The sequence below is a fragment of the Mesitornis unicolor genome, unplaced genomic scaffold (assembly GCF_000695765.1).
Source record: "Mesitornis unicolor isolate BGI_N332 unplaced genomic scaffold, ASM69576v1 scaffold2013, whole genome shotgun sequence".
NCBI lineage: Eukaryota > Metazoa > Chordata > Aves > Mesitornithiformes > Mesitornithidae > Mesitornis > Mesitornis unicolor.
The window spans coordinates 1-19,997 of NW_010172381.1; the positions used below are offsets into that span (position 1 = coordinate 1).

Here is a 19,997-nt window from a genome sequence, read left to right on the forward strand (position 1 = left end):
TCGGGTGCCAAAGGCTTGAGTTGTTACATGCATCCAATAATCATCTTCTCCAAAATGGATTTTAGTCAGAGCAATTTGTTTGGATACATAGAAGACCTGCAGGAACTAACTATTATAGAGAGGCCAGTACGCAGGAGCCTGAAGGTATATACTTCATGGAACGATGCTTTAAAATCCATTTGAAATTGTGTCTGTTTGATTTATGCACAGCTAACTGAATAGGCAGTTCATTTTTTACAGCACCAGGATGGTAAAAATTGTTTATTCCAAAATGACTGAAGCCTATCTCGAATTCTGTGTAGCAGGGACTTAATATTTTCACTATGAGAATACTAAGCTGGAAAAAAAATAGACTTAGGTCTTTAATTTATATTACTTGTTTATACTTTAAGTGATTAATAGTGATAGTTCCTTACATGGATCTGTACTTCTATTACATCCCATCTTTTCCTGGTGAAAGATTTATTTGATTGAATTTGGAATGTTGGCTAGAGATTTCAAGGATTAATTTCAAATTACTCATGGAACTGTCCCTGGATGTGGGGAGGAAGGGGTTGTTTTAAGAAGGTTAAAATGGGGAAACAGTAAGGCATTGTAAACTCATAATCTCTATTTCATGCTTGACAGACACCAGAAGAAATAGAAAGATTGACAGTTGATGAAGAACTCAGTGATATTGAAAGGGCTGTTTATCTACTCAGGTATTTCCTAAAATAGTACTGTGAAACATTGCTGACCATTGTGCTTACATACAGCTTTTTTAGTGCTTTACTTTTCACTCCTTTTATTTTCTGTCTTTCAGTAGTATTTTTGTTTTTTTACTTTCTAATACATTAAACATATAGACAAGATAAAAATAGGTGCTGTATTTTTTTAATGCTTAGAGTAGGATGCCTGTGTACATGTATAAACATTTCTCTTCCGAGTTTCTAATATGGCCCTCACCAACACTGAGTTGTACTTTTATCTTCTTTTCCCCTGCAGTTGATTTTGCAAGATTCCCTGAGTGTTAACACCACCAATCATTCAGTGACTTCATATTCACTCTAAGGCATGAGCCGTTACCTAGGACTGATAACAGAGCTGTTCAAGCATACTCCATAAGCCTGGGCTTCCAGAACAGAAAACTTGAGAGATTAGTTTTATAGTCCTTAGGAAATACTGTACAATCTACTGTATTAATACTTCCCTGTGTTCTGGTTTCATTTTACCTTCTTATTTAAAGTATCTGCATATGCTTGAATAACTTAAATTTTGATAGTTTAAAATGCAGATCTTTCAACTACTTTGTAAGTCGTCTTTGAGAGTACAAATGTTCTGAGGGGTTTTGATTTGAATATGCATTTTTAAACAATGCCTAGTAATTGGAGAACCAGCTGCAGCTCCCTCTCAGTTTGCTTATTCTGCTATTTTAAGTGCTCTTCTAGTCTATGCCTGTCCTCAATGTTTAGAGTACATTTTCTCAGTGCCTTAATTTTCTCTTTTTTGGGGCACATGGCATTATTTTTCGGTAAGCATTTTTGTCCACTGATACTACTTTTGATACCGAATTTAGTTTTTGTTTTTTTGTTTTAATGCTGAACTTTAGTAAGTAGTGGATTTTAAAACTTGTTTTTCTAATAGCTCCTGTAATCAAAGCAGTCTGTTGACTCTAGGGAAATTCAGAGGAAACAGTTTGCATGTGGTGCATCTCATTGCAAAGGATGCATATCAGCTTTGGTTATCACCTCACAGCAGTCAGCAGAGTTGACTTTTTTTTCCCCTTTCCCTGTGTGACAGCAATTTTCTTTGCTCTTTTCCCAATTAAAGGTCATGTTTCCAGCAACGTGTCTTTACTGGATCATTGCCTTGTTAAAGGGTAAAAGGTTCCACTTTGTATCTTTCATCTTACTAATTACTTTTCAACCTGGCCTTGAACTTCTCCTGACATCTTCATTTGCTTTCTCTCTACTTGGGCAGTTGTTCTGGGGACATAATATTCCTTTCCTTGTGATGAAGGTTTCATTTTTGCCTCTGCATTGTCCTCATTGCTGAAAGGTAGCTTCGTCTCTGCTTGATAAGCTTTTTGTAAGGCAATCACTTGCTGTGATTGTCCAAGTATGTTAATACAATAATCCAGTGGAAGCTTTTGCTGTTCAATAGTCTATTGCCTTCCCTGTACTGAGTGGAGTATAAGCAATCAGAGCTGAAAAGCTGCCTGTAACACAGCCACTATCCTTTATGTAATGCACAAAGTTATGTATTTTTAGCTTGTCTGGCATTTCTTAATCTTTCATAATACAATACCCTTGCCTGTTTTTGTTTGACAATGATGTCAGTCTGGTCTTTTCATGCCTCATTTTCTCACACAGAAGCCTTCAGGTTGTCCCTTCTGTGGGACTCCCCTTGATGTTTTCCAAAAAGACACTGCCTTTTTCGAAAATCCCACTAAAAGAATTGCTTTGGTGAGATTGAACTGAATTGTTAATGATGTCTGTGTTGTGCTCCATTTGGATAGGGTCATACTGTCTCTATATAAAAATATGTAGGAACAAGAATAGAAAGCAAATCTCTTGCCTTAAGTATGTACAAATGGAATCAAAATACTTAATGTTGTGTCACATTGTCTTTTTTCACTTATTTATGTAACCCTAATCTGCAAGGTGGAGATTTTTAATTGACTGAGGAGGGTATCTTTAGTGTTGCTTGTACAGTACAATGGAGCTGACTAATACTGAACAAAACCCTTGTATGATACAGCAAAGCTAATGTTTAGTAATTGCTTTCTTTGAAGGTCCCAAAAGAGACTTCACACTTTAAGGGCTTTCATTCTGGACAAAAAAGCCCAACCGGTTTCTTCTGTTTTTGCATTCTCCTTTCCCTCCAAAACCAACTTCTCCTCCCCACCCTTGAACTTAGATACTCTGCTCTTCTTATATGCAGAGTTGTGTGTTTAGGAGATACTTGCTTTTTCTAGATTTCTGAAGTCTTTTACCACTGTAGTCTGAAAACAGGTTCGTTGACATCCTACTTGGGGAGAATATACAGCCTCTTACTCTCTGAGGCTTTTGGTGCCTGAATAGTGGTTTTTGTTTGTTTAGGTTTTTTGGGGGAGGGGGATTTGTTTGAATGTTTGGGTTGTTTTTCCCACGTCCAGTTCTTGCTATACACTGTCTATATGAGGAGGTGTTAATTTCCCAACTCTCGTCAGTTCCATCAGTTCATTCTTCTTATTGCACCTCTTTTACTTCTCATTTGCCTGTAATAGTGTGGCGTTTCTGACATGCTCTTTTAACTTCTTGATACTGTGAAGTTATTTGTTTTGCTCATCTAGTATGTATTTGTATCCATCTAATGGTTGTTTTGTATTTCTGCAATGTCTTTTCTGTCTGTATCTAACCATGATGTCAAAGGTTTTGTAAATTTCTGTTCATTCTTTTCTGGTAAGTACGACACAAATACACGTCTATAAATGTTCTTAGCACGTGGTGAGTACATTGATACATTAATACTTTTTGAAACCTCTCTTTCACTGGAATGTGGCTTCATTTTACTTGGTTTTCTGTTGTTACCTATCACAGTTTGGTTTTACATTCTAAAGTGCTAATTGTGATTATGATAATCCTAAGAAGTTTATATATATATGCATTTATATTTAATTATTATTCTTAGGGGATGACTTCACTTTCAGTCTCCCCTTTTCTGCCAGTACTATTGTTCAGATAGCTACTTAATGAGGTAGATTCACAAGATGATCTCACTAAAGCTGATCATTTTTAGTTAGATTTCAGCTAAATCAACTCTTTGATTTGGCTCATCATGTGGATATAGGAGGAATTGTGCCAGCGAAAGGAAAGGACTCAGTAGCTCTCACAGTGGCCAGAGTCACTTTAATATGACATAAGCATGGGTGAACTTCAGCTTTAGATCATTGTTTCCTGGAGTACTCAGTTTTAATTAGGTAACAATCTGCAATTAAACTGAGCAAGTCCTAATTTAGTAAGAATGCCGTAGCAAATTGGACTTTCATTTGTTGTAATCAAAATTAACCTTGATTCTGGTTGAGGACTTGGGCTTCCTTAGACCAGGTTGTCAGGAACGTTTATGAACTTGCCATGGAAATCAAATGGATTTAGGGTTTCTGGAGGGAATCACTGAAGATTTGCATACTGACTGTATTTTGGATGTTGCTGGCCCAACAGAAGAACAAGGAGAGCAAAATAGCTATGAGCTTCTCCACTGTGTCAGTGTCAAGACTGATGGCTTCCCCTCCAACCCTCAGCAGATTAAAACAAGCTGCCAGACTGCGCCAGAGCGACCGAATATTTTGCATTCTACTTCAGGGCATCGTGACCTCTACCAGGACAGTGGCAATAAGCAGCTCAGAGACAGTCATTCCTGCAATGAATTTTTGCCTGTAGTCTTAGCTTCCATGTTTGCTGATGTTTGATTGATGTTATTACTCATTTTTATTTGTCTTACTGTAGCTCACCCTTTTATGGCATGCAGCCAATAGCAAAATTCATATTCTTTGCTTGGTGGGAATCTGGTTTGGATACAAGGATACTTACTGGCATGCACGCTGTAGCACGGTTTGTTTTCTGAGGTCTTTTCTGCTAGATTTCGCTGGGGGTTTTACATTGTTGTGCTTACTGCATTATTTTCTATTCAGCTACTTTTTGTTTATTTGTGCCTGCTTAGTGTAAAAGCTTTCAGGCCTTGACATTTCTGTCATACTCGAAATAACAGGGTAATAATGAGTTATCAAGGTGGAAGGTTGAATTATTCACCCTTTTGGGAACATACTGTACTTCGATTTTGGAGTGATCCTGTCTCTCAGTTTAGCAAACAACCCCTCTCCAAAACATGTAGCACAGTTTTTGAAGACACAATAGATACTCTATCTAGATTGGAAAGAATTCAATGCTTATAAAATTAGCATGTTTAAAAAAAATAAAAGAAGTTTACTTCATTGTAGTCTTCTTGTATTATCTAGAGTATTCTGAAATTGTGAATATCTTTTTATACAATATATGTTGATAATTATGAGTGTCAAAACCAGTTCTATTTAAAAGGTTTGTTTGTTTTTTCTGGGAGGGTTTTGTTTGTTTGTTTGTTTAAATTTTCCTTTTTAGTCTTCATCATGTTATTTTTTGAGATTTTTCTTTCTCTGTCAGTGCAGGCAACTCACCTTTGAATTTAAGTGAAAGTTTTTATTTAAATGTAACTTTTAGGAGCTGATTTTCTAATAGAAACACTGTGTCAGGTTTTTTCTTCTTACATAATTGTAGGAAGTGGCTACTCTATTCTGATTATACAGATTCTGAATTCTGATGCATGAGTAGTATACTGAAAGATCCAGCTGACATGCTAAGCACGTTGGAAAGTAAGTCTTCCAACTATACTGGGAAGCTGTAAATTCTAACATAAAAAGTATTTCTTCAGTCTTTTCTTTTTCCTGAGCATAATTTAATAGTGTCTTTTATTTTGTAAATTGTAACTTATATTTTATAAAAGCTACATTCCTGAATCACTTAGTTGGATGGATAAATTAGTTACTTGACCTTGCCTCTCTTATGTGAATGAATTAATGTATGTGAAATTGATTCTTTCACATCAAAGTGAAAGGTATACCTGTAGTCTTCTGAAATCATGCAAAGTCACATACTTTTATTAAAATTCAGATTTGTGTAAGTACTTTTATTGATCGTATTTGCTGAGTTGAAACTACAACTGAGGAACCAGCTGTAAATATACAGAGCAGAGTTAATATAGTGCTCTGAGAAATCTCAGAGAAAAACCTTCATTTCAGTCTTCGTTCTTTGGCTGTAGTCATTGCAGGAAGGTGGTGATGCCAGTCCTCTCTCCCTGTTCTAGTGTTTGTGCTGTGTTTTCCCTTGTACCTGCAGAGCGCATTGGGTTATTTATCTGAGGCGAGCCATGAAAATAGGGGTTAGATTTAAACCAGATCAACTGTGTGATCCAGGACTGTGTGCACTTGGCAAAAGCCCTGTGCCAGTGCACAAGAAGTGCTCAGCAGTTTGGGAACGGAGCTAAGGAGTGGGTCAGATGGCTTTGAGATGTAGTATTATGTTTGGCTGTCTTATGGTATCCATAAAGGTAAGGTTTCATGGAGCATAGTTTCACAGTCAAATTAAGCTGAATGCAGCTCTTCCTGTTTGAGGAAGAGTAGCTCTTAGGGAACTGATACTAATTCTGACAATTTGTTCAGGTAATTTCAGCAAAATATGTAACTACATGACTGCTTGTGCTACTGTAAGTGGGAGCATGAGCAGAGAAGATGTCCCAGCTGGTAGATGACACTCCCATTAATAGCAGAAGATATTTAGTTCAGGTTACATTAATCTTGAATCTGTATTTTGAATCTGTGAAATCAAGCACTGGTTGAAATGATGCAAGTAAGGAAAGCTGCCAGGCAGAAAAGGACCTGGGGGTGTTGGTGGACAGCAGGATGACCATGAGCCAGCAATGTGCCCTTGTGGCCAAAAAGACCAATGGCATCCTGGGGTGTATCAGAAGGGCTGTGGTTGTAGGTCAGAGAGGTTCTCCTTCCCCTCTACTCTGCCCTGGTGAGACCACATTTGGAATATTATGTTCAGTTCTGGGTCCCTCAGTTCAAGAAGGACAGGAACTGCTTGAAAGAGTCCAGCACAGAGCCACAAAGATGATGGAGGGAGTGGAGCATCTCCCTTATGAGGAGCGGCTGAGGGAGCTGGGTGTCTTTAGCTTGGAGCAGAGGAGACTGAGGGGTGACCTCATTCATGTTTATAAATTTGTAAAGGGCGAGTGTCAGGAGGAAGGAGCCAGGCTCTTCTCAGTGATGTCCAATGACAGGACAAGGGGCAATGGGTGCAAGCTGGAGCATAGGAGGTTCAACCTGAACATGAGGATGAACTTTTTTACTGTAAGGGTTACAGAGCACTGAACAGGCTGCCTAGAGAGGTTGTGGAGTCTCCTTCTCTGCAGACATTCAAGACCCACCTGGCCGTGTTCCTGTGTGACCTGGTCTGGGTGATCCTGCTCTGGCAAGGGTTGGACTGGATGATCTGTTGAGGTCCTTTTCAGGTCCTACCATGCTGTGATTCTGTGAGTATGAAGTATCAGCTGTAGTGGTATTTAGTGAGCCCTTTGACATCAAATGGACTTCTGGAAGTCTATGCAAAAGCTACGATGAGCGAGATCAGTGATGGCTCTTCCTTATGCATTGTCAAATTCTCCTCTGGAAATGTCAATTATGTTTCAGAGCGTCTGTGAATGACACGATAAGGAGAAGCTAGGTAGCTGTGTGGATGCCTTTTTTCATAGTAAACACAGTTGAAAGAACTGGGGGTTTTCTTAACTTCTAAAAATTGTTCTGTTGCCCTGGGAAAACCTTATCATGCTCTCCTGGAAAAGCTCTACATAGGAATATCTAGCTAAATATTTACAGTGTTTGTTTCTTTCTACATGACAGATCCCATACAGGAATAGCACGTCGCCCAGCGGGAGACTGAGTTTGTTTTGTTTTTGTTTAGATGAGCACTGGCATTTAATAAATAACTTTAACAGCTGCACATTTCATTGTGAGATGGCACATAATTAATGTCTAAGTATAATAATTCTTCTTTGTATCACCTTCCTTAGAAAGCTCCAAGTGTTTATAACAACATTTTGTATTTGTAGGGAGCTTTTGTCCTCATGTTGCTCAGTGTTACTAATTTATGTTCGTATCTTTTGCCTGTTTTGGCAAGAGATTATAGTATTGCACTAGTTTTTGTCAGGACCTGGAGCTGCATCCAGTGGAAACTGCTTGAGCACGTAGATGGGAAAATGTAATGTTTTGTGTTAGAACGTATCAAAGGTACAAACTCCTCAAAGAGTAGGTCAAGCTAGTGCTGATACACCACATATTGTTACATCAGAGCTCTTTCAGGTGTTCCTCTGAATCTCCACAAAGCAAGGCAGATAACACTCCATGACGTATTTGTTCACGTTGCTGCACTTTGTAAACTTTGTGTGAGAGGAAGTTGTTTTACTGAGCTGAAATTCTGTTATAATTTAAGGACCTGAGGAACTAGGACTGGAGGATTGGGGCTGTGTCTGTGCCTCAGCTGATCTGATATGACAGGAATAATTTGGAATGAGACAAGAAGTACCTTCGTTGAGGTTTAATATTAATCCTGTTCTCTGGGGTATACTTGTAGAACTGTTTTATTTAGCTATTTTTAGAGTTAAGTTTAGTAATATTAATGTTTTTGTCTTTGTTTTAGCAGCTGGGACTCTAAATGCCAACACTGGTAAAGTTACACTGGATCTATGTCAAGCCTCAGAGCCCAAAGCTTTATGTCACAGGAAAGAAACCAGGATTATTTCATCACTTAAACAGAAATTCTTACACTGGGAAAACAGAATGGCAATGTAGACAGTTCCTGAGGCTAAGTAAGCAATTCAAGGAGGTCTCCATTATTCATTGAGAAGTTCATTGAGTAAGGTCATCTTATTTAATTTTTCAGGGGCAGCTTTTTGTATAAGAAAGCTTCTCTTTACATCTTGAAGACAAACAGAAAAGGGAATTGAAAGTGATTTCTGTAGTAGAGATTTCTATTGACATTGTCTGGCAAAACCCGTATTGCAGCTGAGGAATTAACTATTTAAATTATATACTATTATAGGACTCTGTGCCTGAAAAATAATCTCACTTCAGATCCCAGAACTGATGCCACAAGAGGCATCTCTAGCTAAACACAGAGCTATGCCCTCAGAGAATGATTTGATGGATAAACTACTGATGTGAAAGTAGCAAGAATCTTTTCATTTGAACTGATAGCGATGGGAATGGCATGTAACTGAGTTGTTCTTGAAACACACACTTTGAGAATTAACATGTCACTGGCATTTTTACATCTTTATGCCCTGTTGTTGTCCCCTGCAATGCATACTTTCCAGTCTGAGCAATACCAGTGCTCTTTGCAGGCTTTGCAAATAAGGGTTCTCCAACTCTTGTGCCTCAGTCTGTTAAAACTGATTTTATGTGGCTATCACTTTTGCTGCCATTCCTGAAGTTGCTCCTCTCTCCATGAAGAATGTTACTGGGCTCATGGAGACACTTTTGGACAAGGTGGAGTCTTTCCAATTACATGTTCGTTCCCTATGGCCTATCAGATGATCAAACACCGTTCGTCTACGGAGGAAAAATGTCTTAGGGCTTTATGAATCATAATAAAAGAGAATGAGAAAAAAGACAAAGAACCACTTGGAAACTTGTGCTGGATCTCTTAGAGACATCAGTCTGAAGCATGCTTTATTGCCTCTGGCTGATGCTTTTATACAAGCAGGAAAATGTACCAGATATTTCATATCCATGTTATTATTTGAATGGACTCTTGATGATGCAGGTATTCTTATTTAAATTCTAACTTTTAGCTTCTTTTGCATTCAAATAAGTGTTTCAGCGTGTTTCTTTTTGCAAAGCATGGCACTACGAGGGGTTAATGTTAAGCAATAAAAATATCAGGCTTTGGATATATTCCTCCGTATCTTGGTAGCGGTTGTTTCGGGAGCAGTTTTCTTTAGTCCATGTTGTTGCATGGCTGTGGGCTCTGGGAATGTGTACAACTCTCGTGTGCAGATTAGCTGAGTCATTCCTTGTCACTCGTAGCAATTCACAGCAGGACTGAGGGGAATTGCTCTGCTTTTTTGATCTTGTTAACTACACTTGGAAATGTCTTGCCCATCTACCCCTTACGTACTAATGGATTGTAGATACCTATCCCTTTCCTGAATAGACAACACTTCTTAGTCATTCTGTAATTTCAAAATTGCACACTTTTTGTGTATATAAAGATGCTACAGTGTGATTTTAGTCCCAGTGTTTCTCGGTAATTCCTACTTTCCTGTTTTTCCACTGTTTTTGCATTTAGCATAGCATAAGAAACTCAGATTCAGGCTGTGTGTAAGCAGGGATGGATGAGCTGATATGAATGGAATTGCATCATTTTAAGTGTGTATGAATCCAAGCTGACTACAGTAACTAGAGGTCTTGGTTTATTGACTTTATCTACTTAGAGTAGCCAGGAAGGTATTTGTAGACATTTTTTATATAAATAAAGGTAATCAGCATCACCAAATAATGTCTAATAATTGAGAAAGACTGAAGCCTCAAAGTGCATAGCCTTACATTCTTTCTGATGGGGAAAAAAGAAGTAATTTATCTATTTTTCTTGTCCTTATCCATTTTTCAATAATAATCCAGTTTTAGGAGAATTCTTCTGGCTTTGCAAAGAGATCAATACAGACATTTTTTCCTAAGGCATTTTTGTCATAGGTTTTTAAGGTTAAACGTTCTACCTTCCGTGAAAGAAAAACAACAAAAAAACTCAAAAAACTATTTTGTTTCCCCAGTGTCTTAACTCAGAATGATATACTTTGTTCTTACTTTTTTTTCAATGGCAATGTGCTGTAACTTTGAATAAAGTTGCAAAAGTTGCCACAGGGTTTTCTGTGGCAATCCAGGAGCATGGGGAAGGGAATAAGCAGAAAGCCTTGGAGCCCCTGTTTTTTCACTTATGAGAAAGGCTTTGAGTACAAATTGTCAATTATACCTCTAATAAAAATCTTTGAGCCCACATTTCTTGAAGTAAAACCAATGAATTAATTTGGGTAGGTGTCAGTTAGCTTTCCCCCTTGATGACTGTTGCTGAACAAGAAAGATCAACAGTAAGCAGTGGAGCCATCAGTTTATGCTAAGATTAAACAGAAGTTGTTCAAAGCTGCCTGTATAACACCAACTGGTTCTCTTTACCAGTTGGAGAAGAGCAAGAAACTTCGATTCAAGCTGAGTCAAAGCATTGATAACTCAATTGATACCAACAGAGCTGCACAGCAGAAGCTCTGTTGCACTCAGCATTACCAATGCATTTTGCTTGCCAGGGGCTATCTCTGTGTAATGGGATGATTTTCTGCTTGCTTGTGCTACAGGAGAAGTGCACCTGACCAGCTTTTGGTCTGACTTTCTATAGTAGTATATACTCTTTTAAATTTATTTTCCATTTTATTTATTTTTTCCCCCTAGTGAAATTGCTTGGTAGCTTCTGTTACCAAGAGCATATTGAGAAGGCTAGGCTAGGGACAGTAATGAAATGCTTTAAAAATGCTAACTATGTTTTTGTTGTGAATATGATTTGATTGTATTGTCTCTGGCAGAATAAACATATGCAAAAGGGAAATGTGAAGGGCATCTGCTTTAATATACATATTTACATGGTAATATTGCTTACATTGTTGTGCAGGCCTTGAGATAAAAAAGCTGGCTTTAAAGGGAGAAACAGAAAAGATGCCATTTTCACTGCTGAAATTGTAACCGAGCTTTTTGAGGAGGAGGATTTATGTCCATATTAAATAGCAAAACATGAGTCACAGCCTCATTGCTGCTTGCACCAGAACTCCTCTGTTATAAACAGTTAATCTCCTTTATGTAATTCTGTTTAAAAGCTCAGGATTAGGGTACCTATTTTTCTGCCATTTTGGGAGCTAGAAGTTATTTAGGGTATAGTCTTCAGGGCAAGTTTTATTTATATTTTTTGCTTTTTACAATTGCATCAAGTGCTAACCACTAAATCAATGGAGAAAATAATTATGACTACTTAAAATTAATCTGCTTCTTTAGTACAGGTTTTAAAACAAGAATGTATCCTCTTATCACAATGCAAGACCAACTGGAAGTGCATTTTAGGGGTTACTTGTAGCTTCTTTTGGACCTCACATGCCTGTTGTATTACACATGAAGAAAATACTTGCACTATGAGTTTGTAATAAATGATCAGGTGCATACTGGTATGGAAAAATCAACTCTTAAGGGCAGATAAATACACTTGTGCTTTGGTCACTCAAATTGTCCCACCTGTTTGAAAATGATGTAGAAAGAACATTTCTTTTATTCTTTATTGCCTATTCTTTCAGAAAGTAGATCAATAAAATTAGCATCCAGATCTTTGTATATTATTTATTGCCAATTCTGAAGGCTTTAGGTATTTATTTTTCTAGTGCCTCAACTTACTTCCTGATTAAAGGGAGAGGATGATTTTTTTTTTAATGAACCATTGGAAAGTGGCAGCTTTTGAATTTATTGTGTATAATTCCTCTAAGACCCATGAGCTGAAGAAGATTCTAAGTTAGTTTTAGTACTTGTTGGCTCATTTGAGGTGTTCATAACTCACTTTATGTGCTTTTTGGTGAAGGATGCAAGTACTGGGTATTTTTTTATTCTGTTGCTTTCCCTTTTTGAGTTTAATATACAGAAGACTGACTTTATTTTCCCCCAAATGCTATTCCTTCCCTTGCAAGTGCATACATCTTATATTCCTTTTCATTGCCATCATCCCTATGGCTGAGGGCTTGCCTTAAGCTCATTGTCTTCAGGAGACTACACACAAACACAGGCAAAGACTATGTTGGCCCTGTGGTACCTGTACAGAACTTTAGGGTTCTGGTTGCACTGAAATAACACTGATATTCTAAGCGCTGTGTGCTGTTTTTAAGATAAGTTTTCCCTGTAAGTATCCATCTGCATGGATGCCATATCAGATACCTAATCAAAGTATTATTAATGAAAAGAATACATTGTGTTAATATTTCACAGTAAGTTTAGACAAAAATTTACCATCCCACAGCCTTTAGTGATCAGATAATTTTGCTCATTTTCAGTAACAAACCAGTGGCAAGAGGGAAGCACTTTACAAATGGTATTGTATCAATGGTTGCCTTTTAATGTCATTTTTCTTTTTCCGTGTTACTTTTGCTTCCGTGGAAGGATATTGATGCTGACATAGTAAACAGATAAGCCAGATACTCTGGTGGTTAGCATTGGTGTGCTGTGAAGGATCTATGGAGCTAAGCATATTGACACGCATTCAAAGGAAAGAGATATTCTCTTCTTCCAGAGATTATTCTGAGCTAATTTTAGTAAATGTGGGTGGAAATACTGGTAAATGCCTTATTTATTCTTTCCGTTGTAGAATGTGAAACTCTTTTTGGAATAATTGTACCATTAGAAATAAGTTAAAATGTGAGTATGTGAGGAAAAAATAGTCTAACAAGAGACTGTTTAAGATCATTGTAGTGATGTAGGGAACATTTTGTGGATTATAATTACCTAAACCTAGTTGGGTAGGCAGGAGGATTCTGATGATGTGCTCATAATGATTTCAGCAGAAAAGTAAATACAGATGAATTAGCTGTGTATATAATACTCATTTTTATCTAGTGTTTGAAACTGTTCTGCCAGAGAGCTGGAAATTTGGAAGACTTATGTCATCACTTCAATTTGTTCATTATGTTAATTGTATTATCTGGTTTGATTATCTGTCCACTCCAAGCTGTATGCTGTAAATGGAACAAATCTCAGCCATTTCTGGGACATGACTCTGACTCTTCGTTTTAATTAAGTAGCTGAATTTCATCCTACTTCCCAAAGTGAACATGAATCAAGTAAAGGACTTTTTTTATATGACAGAATGTGAATCAGCAACAGCTTGGAATCAAACTAATTTACCTCAGAAATCTGCCTTTTATCTATGGCTGCTACTGATGGATGAGAACACAACGCTAGAGTTAGCTGTTTGACATTATATTGCTGATGCATGTAACTGCATCAGTCTGAGGCAAATATCTAATACTACTTGAAAATGTTTGAATCAAACAAGCAAGGCTTTCCACTTCTGAGCTGTCTAAAATCTTGTGTGTATGAGGAGTAAGTTCACGGTTTTGGGTTTGTTTTCTAATTATATTTTTTCCTTTGAGTCACCAGGCACTTTGAGTATGACAGCAACAATTTTGTAGAAATTGGTTGTTAACTGTTTTAAGTCACTCTGAGGTCACATTCAGATTGCCTTGGTTGGAAAGAAAGAACTGCTTCCACAGCTAAAGCTTCGAAAGAGTTTCTAAAATTTCAGATACATTTTTCAGTGCTCACAATTTTACTCCCATATTTTTCAAATTGAAACATGAGATCAGCTTATATTACTGTATATGATATCTAATTACAATATCTCTATGGATATATAGCTATATTTCTCTTGCATATGGGGGAAAATACTGTGAGCAATAGCTTCAGACCCTTGGGTTCAGTCTCTTTATCCTTTTTTATTTTTTGTTTCCTTGTGACTTCATTCATTCACTGCTCACACACTGAACCTTCATTCATTCTGTGCTCGATGTTCTTTGCAATGTCTTTAGTGATCTTTTATGTTTGCATTTGCTTTTGATCCAGTCTGTGATTTTGAAAATGGAGGTCAACTCATGTACGAAGTATATTTTCTGTACCATTTCTCTGTGTTATAGTGGTTTATGGAGCAACTTAGATTTTGTTGTTCTGCATCTTTATAAGCCTGTTCTAAAAAGTTTGAATTTTTTGGAAGATGACTTAAAAGTCCTATTGTACTTTAAAGCTTGGAAGGTTTGGTTATTTCAGGCTTTTACCATGATCTTCAATATAAAACTCTTGCTTATATAGAAAAGGCTTTTTGATGAAGCATTGTATGGATGCTGCTTTTTGAATCAAGAACCTTTAAGTATTTCTGAGAAGATTTTCGTCAACTTCTACAACTGTTAGATTAGAGTTGCTATGAAAAAAATATGGAATTGATACAAGATGGAATATGTTATGGTCAGAAAGAAACATGAAATATGTTATGGTCATGATAGAAACACAGATAAGTAATAAAGTGGGAGCTTTTGGATCTTACTGTGTATGCTGCCCCACACTAGATCAAGAGTTGAAGACGACTCTCAAGTAGATTTTAGTCCTTGTTGGGTCATTTGAAGTGTTCGTTTCTTTCATGCCACAAATAGCAACTCTGTGGATGGAATATACTGATACAAGAACTAAGACTGGAGAATGAAAAGAGATCCTGTGACTAAATTAGGCTATAAGATAAATTTAGGTCAGCAGAAGTAATTTATCCTTCTAGAATTTGGTTAGCATCTGTGATTTTTTTTTTCCCCTCACTTTCTATGTAGAAAAATTACAGACCTTGTACTTCTTCAGAAGACAACTTGCATCATATATTGCATGCTGTGAAATGACAAATCTTGCTGAAAGTGAGAATTATAAGTTCTGAGTTAGTGAATGAGGACTGGGCAGAGAGAAAAATGATACCAGCTACGAGCTCATTTTTGTTAAATTACCTAGCAATTGGAAGTTGTGTTATCTTGATCTTGGAGTGAAAAGACTGTTTTTACGGTTCAGATTTAGACTCAAAATAGAAACTACCAAGATGAATTATACCCAGAGACCATAAAAAATGCAGTATGTGCTATACATCACCTAAGGGAGAGGAAACACTTATCTTCTAGGAGATAGTGATGTTTTTCCTAGGGTAATATTTGTGAGCAGAAATGTGTTCCTTTAAGGCATTTTTTATATTCTTGAAACTTTTCTTAAAATTCAAGGGAGGAAAGCTCAATGTTTTGTCATAATAATTAATGTCTAAACCACAGAAACTGATATTAGGAAGAATGAAGTTACTGTGTCATTACAGTACATTACTGTGGCTCAGGAACAGAAAGGAGTATTTGAATGAACTAGAAATCCTTTCTCTCTGACATTTGTTCAGCAAAGCAAACAGAAATAAGAAACTTCAATTGACCAAACTGATCCTGGTAAACAAGGTTACTATGAATACAAAACTACTGTGCAGCTAAATCTGGGCTTGCCATTCTTACTTTAATTGCACTGGAAGTTTCATGTGTAGTGGTGCGTGTTCAGACATATATTAAGATCAGATTAATTTATTCTTTTTTAATGTATAGATCATATATATTTTATTCATATGTTCTGTAATAAAAATGACCACTGGCATGTGTATCTGAAGTAGAAGATGAGAATGAGAAGGTGGTTTTGAAAATGAGATTTTAATAGAAAAGGGTTACAATGTTACTTGCAAGGAGATGTTCGTACTGTGATATTATCAGGACTTCTGACTTCTTGAAAATGGATATTAATCAGGTGTTCATTTCCAGATTCATATTATTCTATCTTAAGCAAAATTATAGAAGCCTAAAACTAAAGTTTATTCTCTTTATTTGCTCTGACAGGTAACAGAAGGAGAGAGGGAGGTGTTAAAGGACAAAGCTTCTTAATTCTTCTTTGGTCCCATCACAGTCTTGGACTTGGTTACAGTCTGGTTTATTATCATAAATTTCATATGTATGAAGGCTTGCATACATAAATGTTACAGCGTATTAGTACATGTAGAAAAAGGCCATTGGCTTCTAGGATAATTTAAATCAGTTTTGAGGTTGTTACGTATGGTGCCCCGCTAACTGTGGTCTTCAAAAGGTGTGGAGAAAGTGGAGCATACAGGTTAAGAGCCCCCAGTATGGTTCTTTAATACATAAGATTGGGTTACAATATATACAATAGCTAATACGGTACATAGATCTGTACTTCCATATATGTGTGTGTCTAAATGAGTAACGTTTTTGAAATTCTGGTACTAGTTTTTACTGAGAAGGAAGCCTCTTTTTTTAGCAGTTACTGTACAATGCCAGAAATGTAAGCAGTTTGATATCCGATTTTAAAAATATATCCCAAATATCTGGTATATCTTTGCAGTTTCAAATCCTAGAGCAAAATATCAGAGAAAACATTGTTTTCATTCCAGATCGTTCTATTTGCCATTTGCAACACGGTAGAAGATAATGTACAAACAGTTTTGTACAGCACTTATGGTCTATAAAATCTGCCTTGTAATATATAGTTTCAAGACTGTGTTAATATTTGTACAGCTCATGCTTCGTGGTCTTCGTTCAACTGAGACTCTTAAAGGAAGTTTTTTTAATGAAATGACAGATCCTTTCACGGGGCTGGGTCTGTTTATAAGATGCATATTACAATATGTGTCAAATAGATGTTCAGACACTCCTGTTATAGGCTTTATGTTTACAGAAGTAAACTTAAATTGTAAGCATACATAATAAAGGAAAGGTACTGCTTTACACCAGTAAAGGAAAGGATTGTAAGAATTTGTAAGAAAAGATTGTACTTTTACAGAAAAACACCAGATGGTACTTTATCAAACAAGTATTTACCTTGAAATAAAATGAAAATTAGTCTTAAAAGCACTCATTTGGGATTTCAAGACATTCTTCTGCTTTCTAGATTTTTTTCCCCTTTCTGTTACCAAAAACCTGAAATTATACAAAGACGAAATTAAAAAATGAAATTTGTAGAAGTGATAGTTTTTACTTGGCAAGAGTAGTACACAGAAAGCAGTTTAATAAATTTTAAGTCTGTGTCTCCCTGTCTGTATAGGAAAGATTGTTATATAAAAATCTTCACAATAAATGTAAAGAAGATTCTCTAAGGAAATCTTATGGCCCAAGCACTTTTATGTTATAGGCAGAAATATTTATCTGGATTTCTAGTTTGCCTTGGCAACCAGTATATTGTAGAGTAGAACAGAAATCCTGGAAGAAGTGATACAGAATCATTCTGAATAGGCTAAATCCTGTCAGATACTGAGCTTTTATGTAGATAGGAAATTAAGATTTACAAATTGCAGTCACATAATGGTTGAGGTGGTTGGAGACCTCTGGAGGTTGTTCGGTCCAATGCCCTGCTCAAAGCGGGGCCAACTGCCAAGTCTAATGTAATTTGGTGTTAGAGCAGGCTGCTCAAGACATCGTCCAGATGAGTTTTGAATGCCTCCAAGGATCCCCAGATCTCTGGGCAACCTTTTTCAATGTTTGACAATGTTCTCTGTTAATTTCTTTTTCCTAATACCTAAGTAATTACTGAATACTTTATTCATCTTTTATCATCTTATTCTAATCCCTCACTCACCGAAGTTGATGAATTTTTACTTCTGTTTTCAAGAAATGCAAATTTAGGCCAAGTTACGTGAAGCACAGATGTTAGTGGTTGATTCAATAATTCCTATTTAGCAGATAATTTTTGCTGAGCTGATACAGTTGGCCAGTGTTAAACAGTGTTAAAGAAAAGGCAGTTCACAAACACAGTGCTTTAGTTAGAGCTTGGGTAAGCATTGTACCTCAGCCTTCTGTACTATGCTGTGTTCTGCTCCTGTCATGGTGTTTTGCAGGCTGGTGCAACTGAAGGAGAGAGAGATGTAAATCTGTCTTCTCCTTTTCAAACTCCTTTGTGGTGATATTCTCCTGGGGAGCATTCAGTGACTAATCATCTTTCTCCATGCTGTAGAAGGAGCTGCAGTCTTTCATTCCCTTTCCAGATACAAATGTTCCTAGTTCAGTACCCAGGGACTTTTAAAACTTTTTTGTTCTTATTTTGCAAGGTCTGTTCTTTCAAATTCTTTAAAAATGAAACTCAACTGGAATTCTTAAGCACTTTAAGTAGTTAGTTATTTTAAGTATAAGAAATCTTACTGTCTACCCTGAGCTTGCTGAAAGTTTGTGAACCTGGAAACACCTATCCTGTGAATATAATCATAGTATAGTTGTGGTGGAAAGGGACCTCTGGAGGTCATCTAGTCCACCTCCCTGCTCAAAGCAGTGGAACAATATAATCAAGTTCATGTCCTGAACTCAAGATCTTGAATTCTAAGGATGGGTACTCTGCGCCTGTCTGGGCAACTCATTCCAATGTTTGAGCACTCTGACATAGAAAAACTTTTTTCTTTTTTAAGGTTTAAGTGCCATTTCCTATGTATTGCATTTGTCCCTATTGCCTCTTGTCCCGTCACTGGGCACCACTGGGAAGAATCTGCCTCTGTCTTCTTTACATCAGATTTCACACATATAAAAGAAGGACCCCAAGCCTTCTGTCCCCGAGACTGAAAATACCCATTGTCTAAGCTTCTGCTCAAACACTAGATGCTGTAATCCCTTAATCATTTCAGTGTCCCTTTGGTGGACTCACTGCTGTGTGTCTGTGAGTTTCTTGTCCTGAATAAAGAAGAATAATCTCCTCCCTTGAGCTGCTGGTGATGCTCTTCCCAGGACAGCCCAAGATGCTGCCAGCCGCCTTTGCCACACGGACGCATTGCTGTCTCCTGCTCAGCCTGGTGTCCATTGGAACCTCCAGGTCCTTTCCTGCCCAGGTGTTTTCCAGTTGCCTGGTCCCCAGCCTGTACTGGTGCATGGGGTTATTTCTCTGCAGCTCCAGGACTTGCATTTCCCATTGCTAAACTTCCTAAGATCCCTGTTGGTTTGTTTCTCCAGCTTGTTGAGGGAGCACAGGGTCTATCAGCTCTTCCTCCTGGTTTTGTGTCATCTGCACACTAGCTGAGGGTGCACTCTGTCCCATCATCCAGGTCATTAATGAAGATATTAAATAGTATTTCTGCCAGTGTAGACCCCTGAAGTAAACTACTCGCGGCTGTCTTACAGCTGACTGCCTTGCCACTGATCAGAACCCTTTAAGCTTGATAGTTCAGCCAGTTTTCAGTCCACATCTCTTTCCATTTATCTAGCTTGTGCTTCATGAATTTATCTATGAGGATATTGATGTCGAAAGCCTTGCTAAAATACGATAAATTATTTCTCTCATCCAAGGCAGTCATCTCGTTGTAGAATGCTGTCAAGTTGGCTGGTCAGGCATGATTTCCCCTTCACAAAGCCAGGCTGTCTACTCCCAGTCACCTTTTTTTGTCCTTCATGTCTTTGTAAATTGTTTCCAGGAGCATTTGCTCCAGTCTCAAGGCAGTCCCAAGTATAACGTAGACCTGATTTTATGAGGATAGGGAAAAAGAAGTTAAAAATGCAGGGACTAGAAGGAGAGGCTTAGTTATATGCTTGCACTAGAGAAGTACCAGCTCTTTGAGCCTTGTAGCTGGTCCAGGGGTGCTTGGTGTGGCAGAGGCAGTGACTCTTGGGGCAGAAATGTTCAGGTGTGAGAGCTTTCCCTCCCGGTTGAGGATTCCCAGCGTTGTAAAGTCACTGGGATCTCCTGTTGGATGAACTTAGAAGATGAAGTTTTCCATTTAAATGATATTATCTGTGTGGATTTTGCTAGCACAAAAGAGGTTGAGCTGAATTGCTTC

General features: G+C 37.4%; 1 protein-coding gene across 1 annotated transcript in view; it reads left to right on the forward strand.

Annotated features, from left to right (window-relative positions):
* Positions 1-27: 27 nt before the first annotated feature.
* PPP4R4 (protein phosphatase 4, regulatory subunit 4) overlaps positions 28-19,997 on the forward strand; it is a 57,502-nt gene continuing 37,532 nt past the window's right edge. Inside the window, 2 exon segments of the mRNA XM_010180350.1 lie at positions 28-144; positions 628-701. Coding sequence (XP_010178652.1) covers positions 28-144; positions 628-701 — 191 coding nt within the window.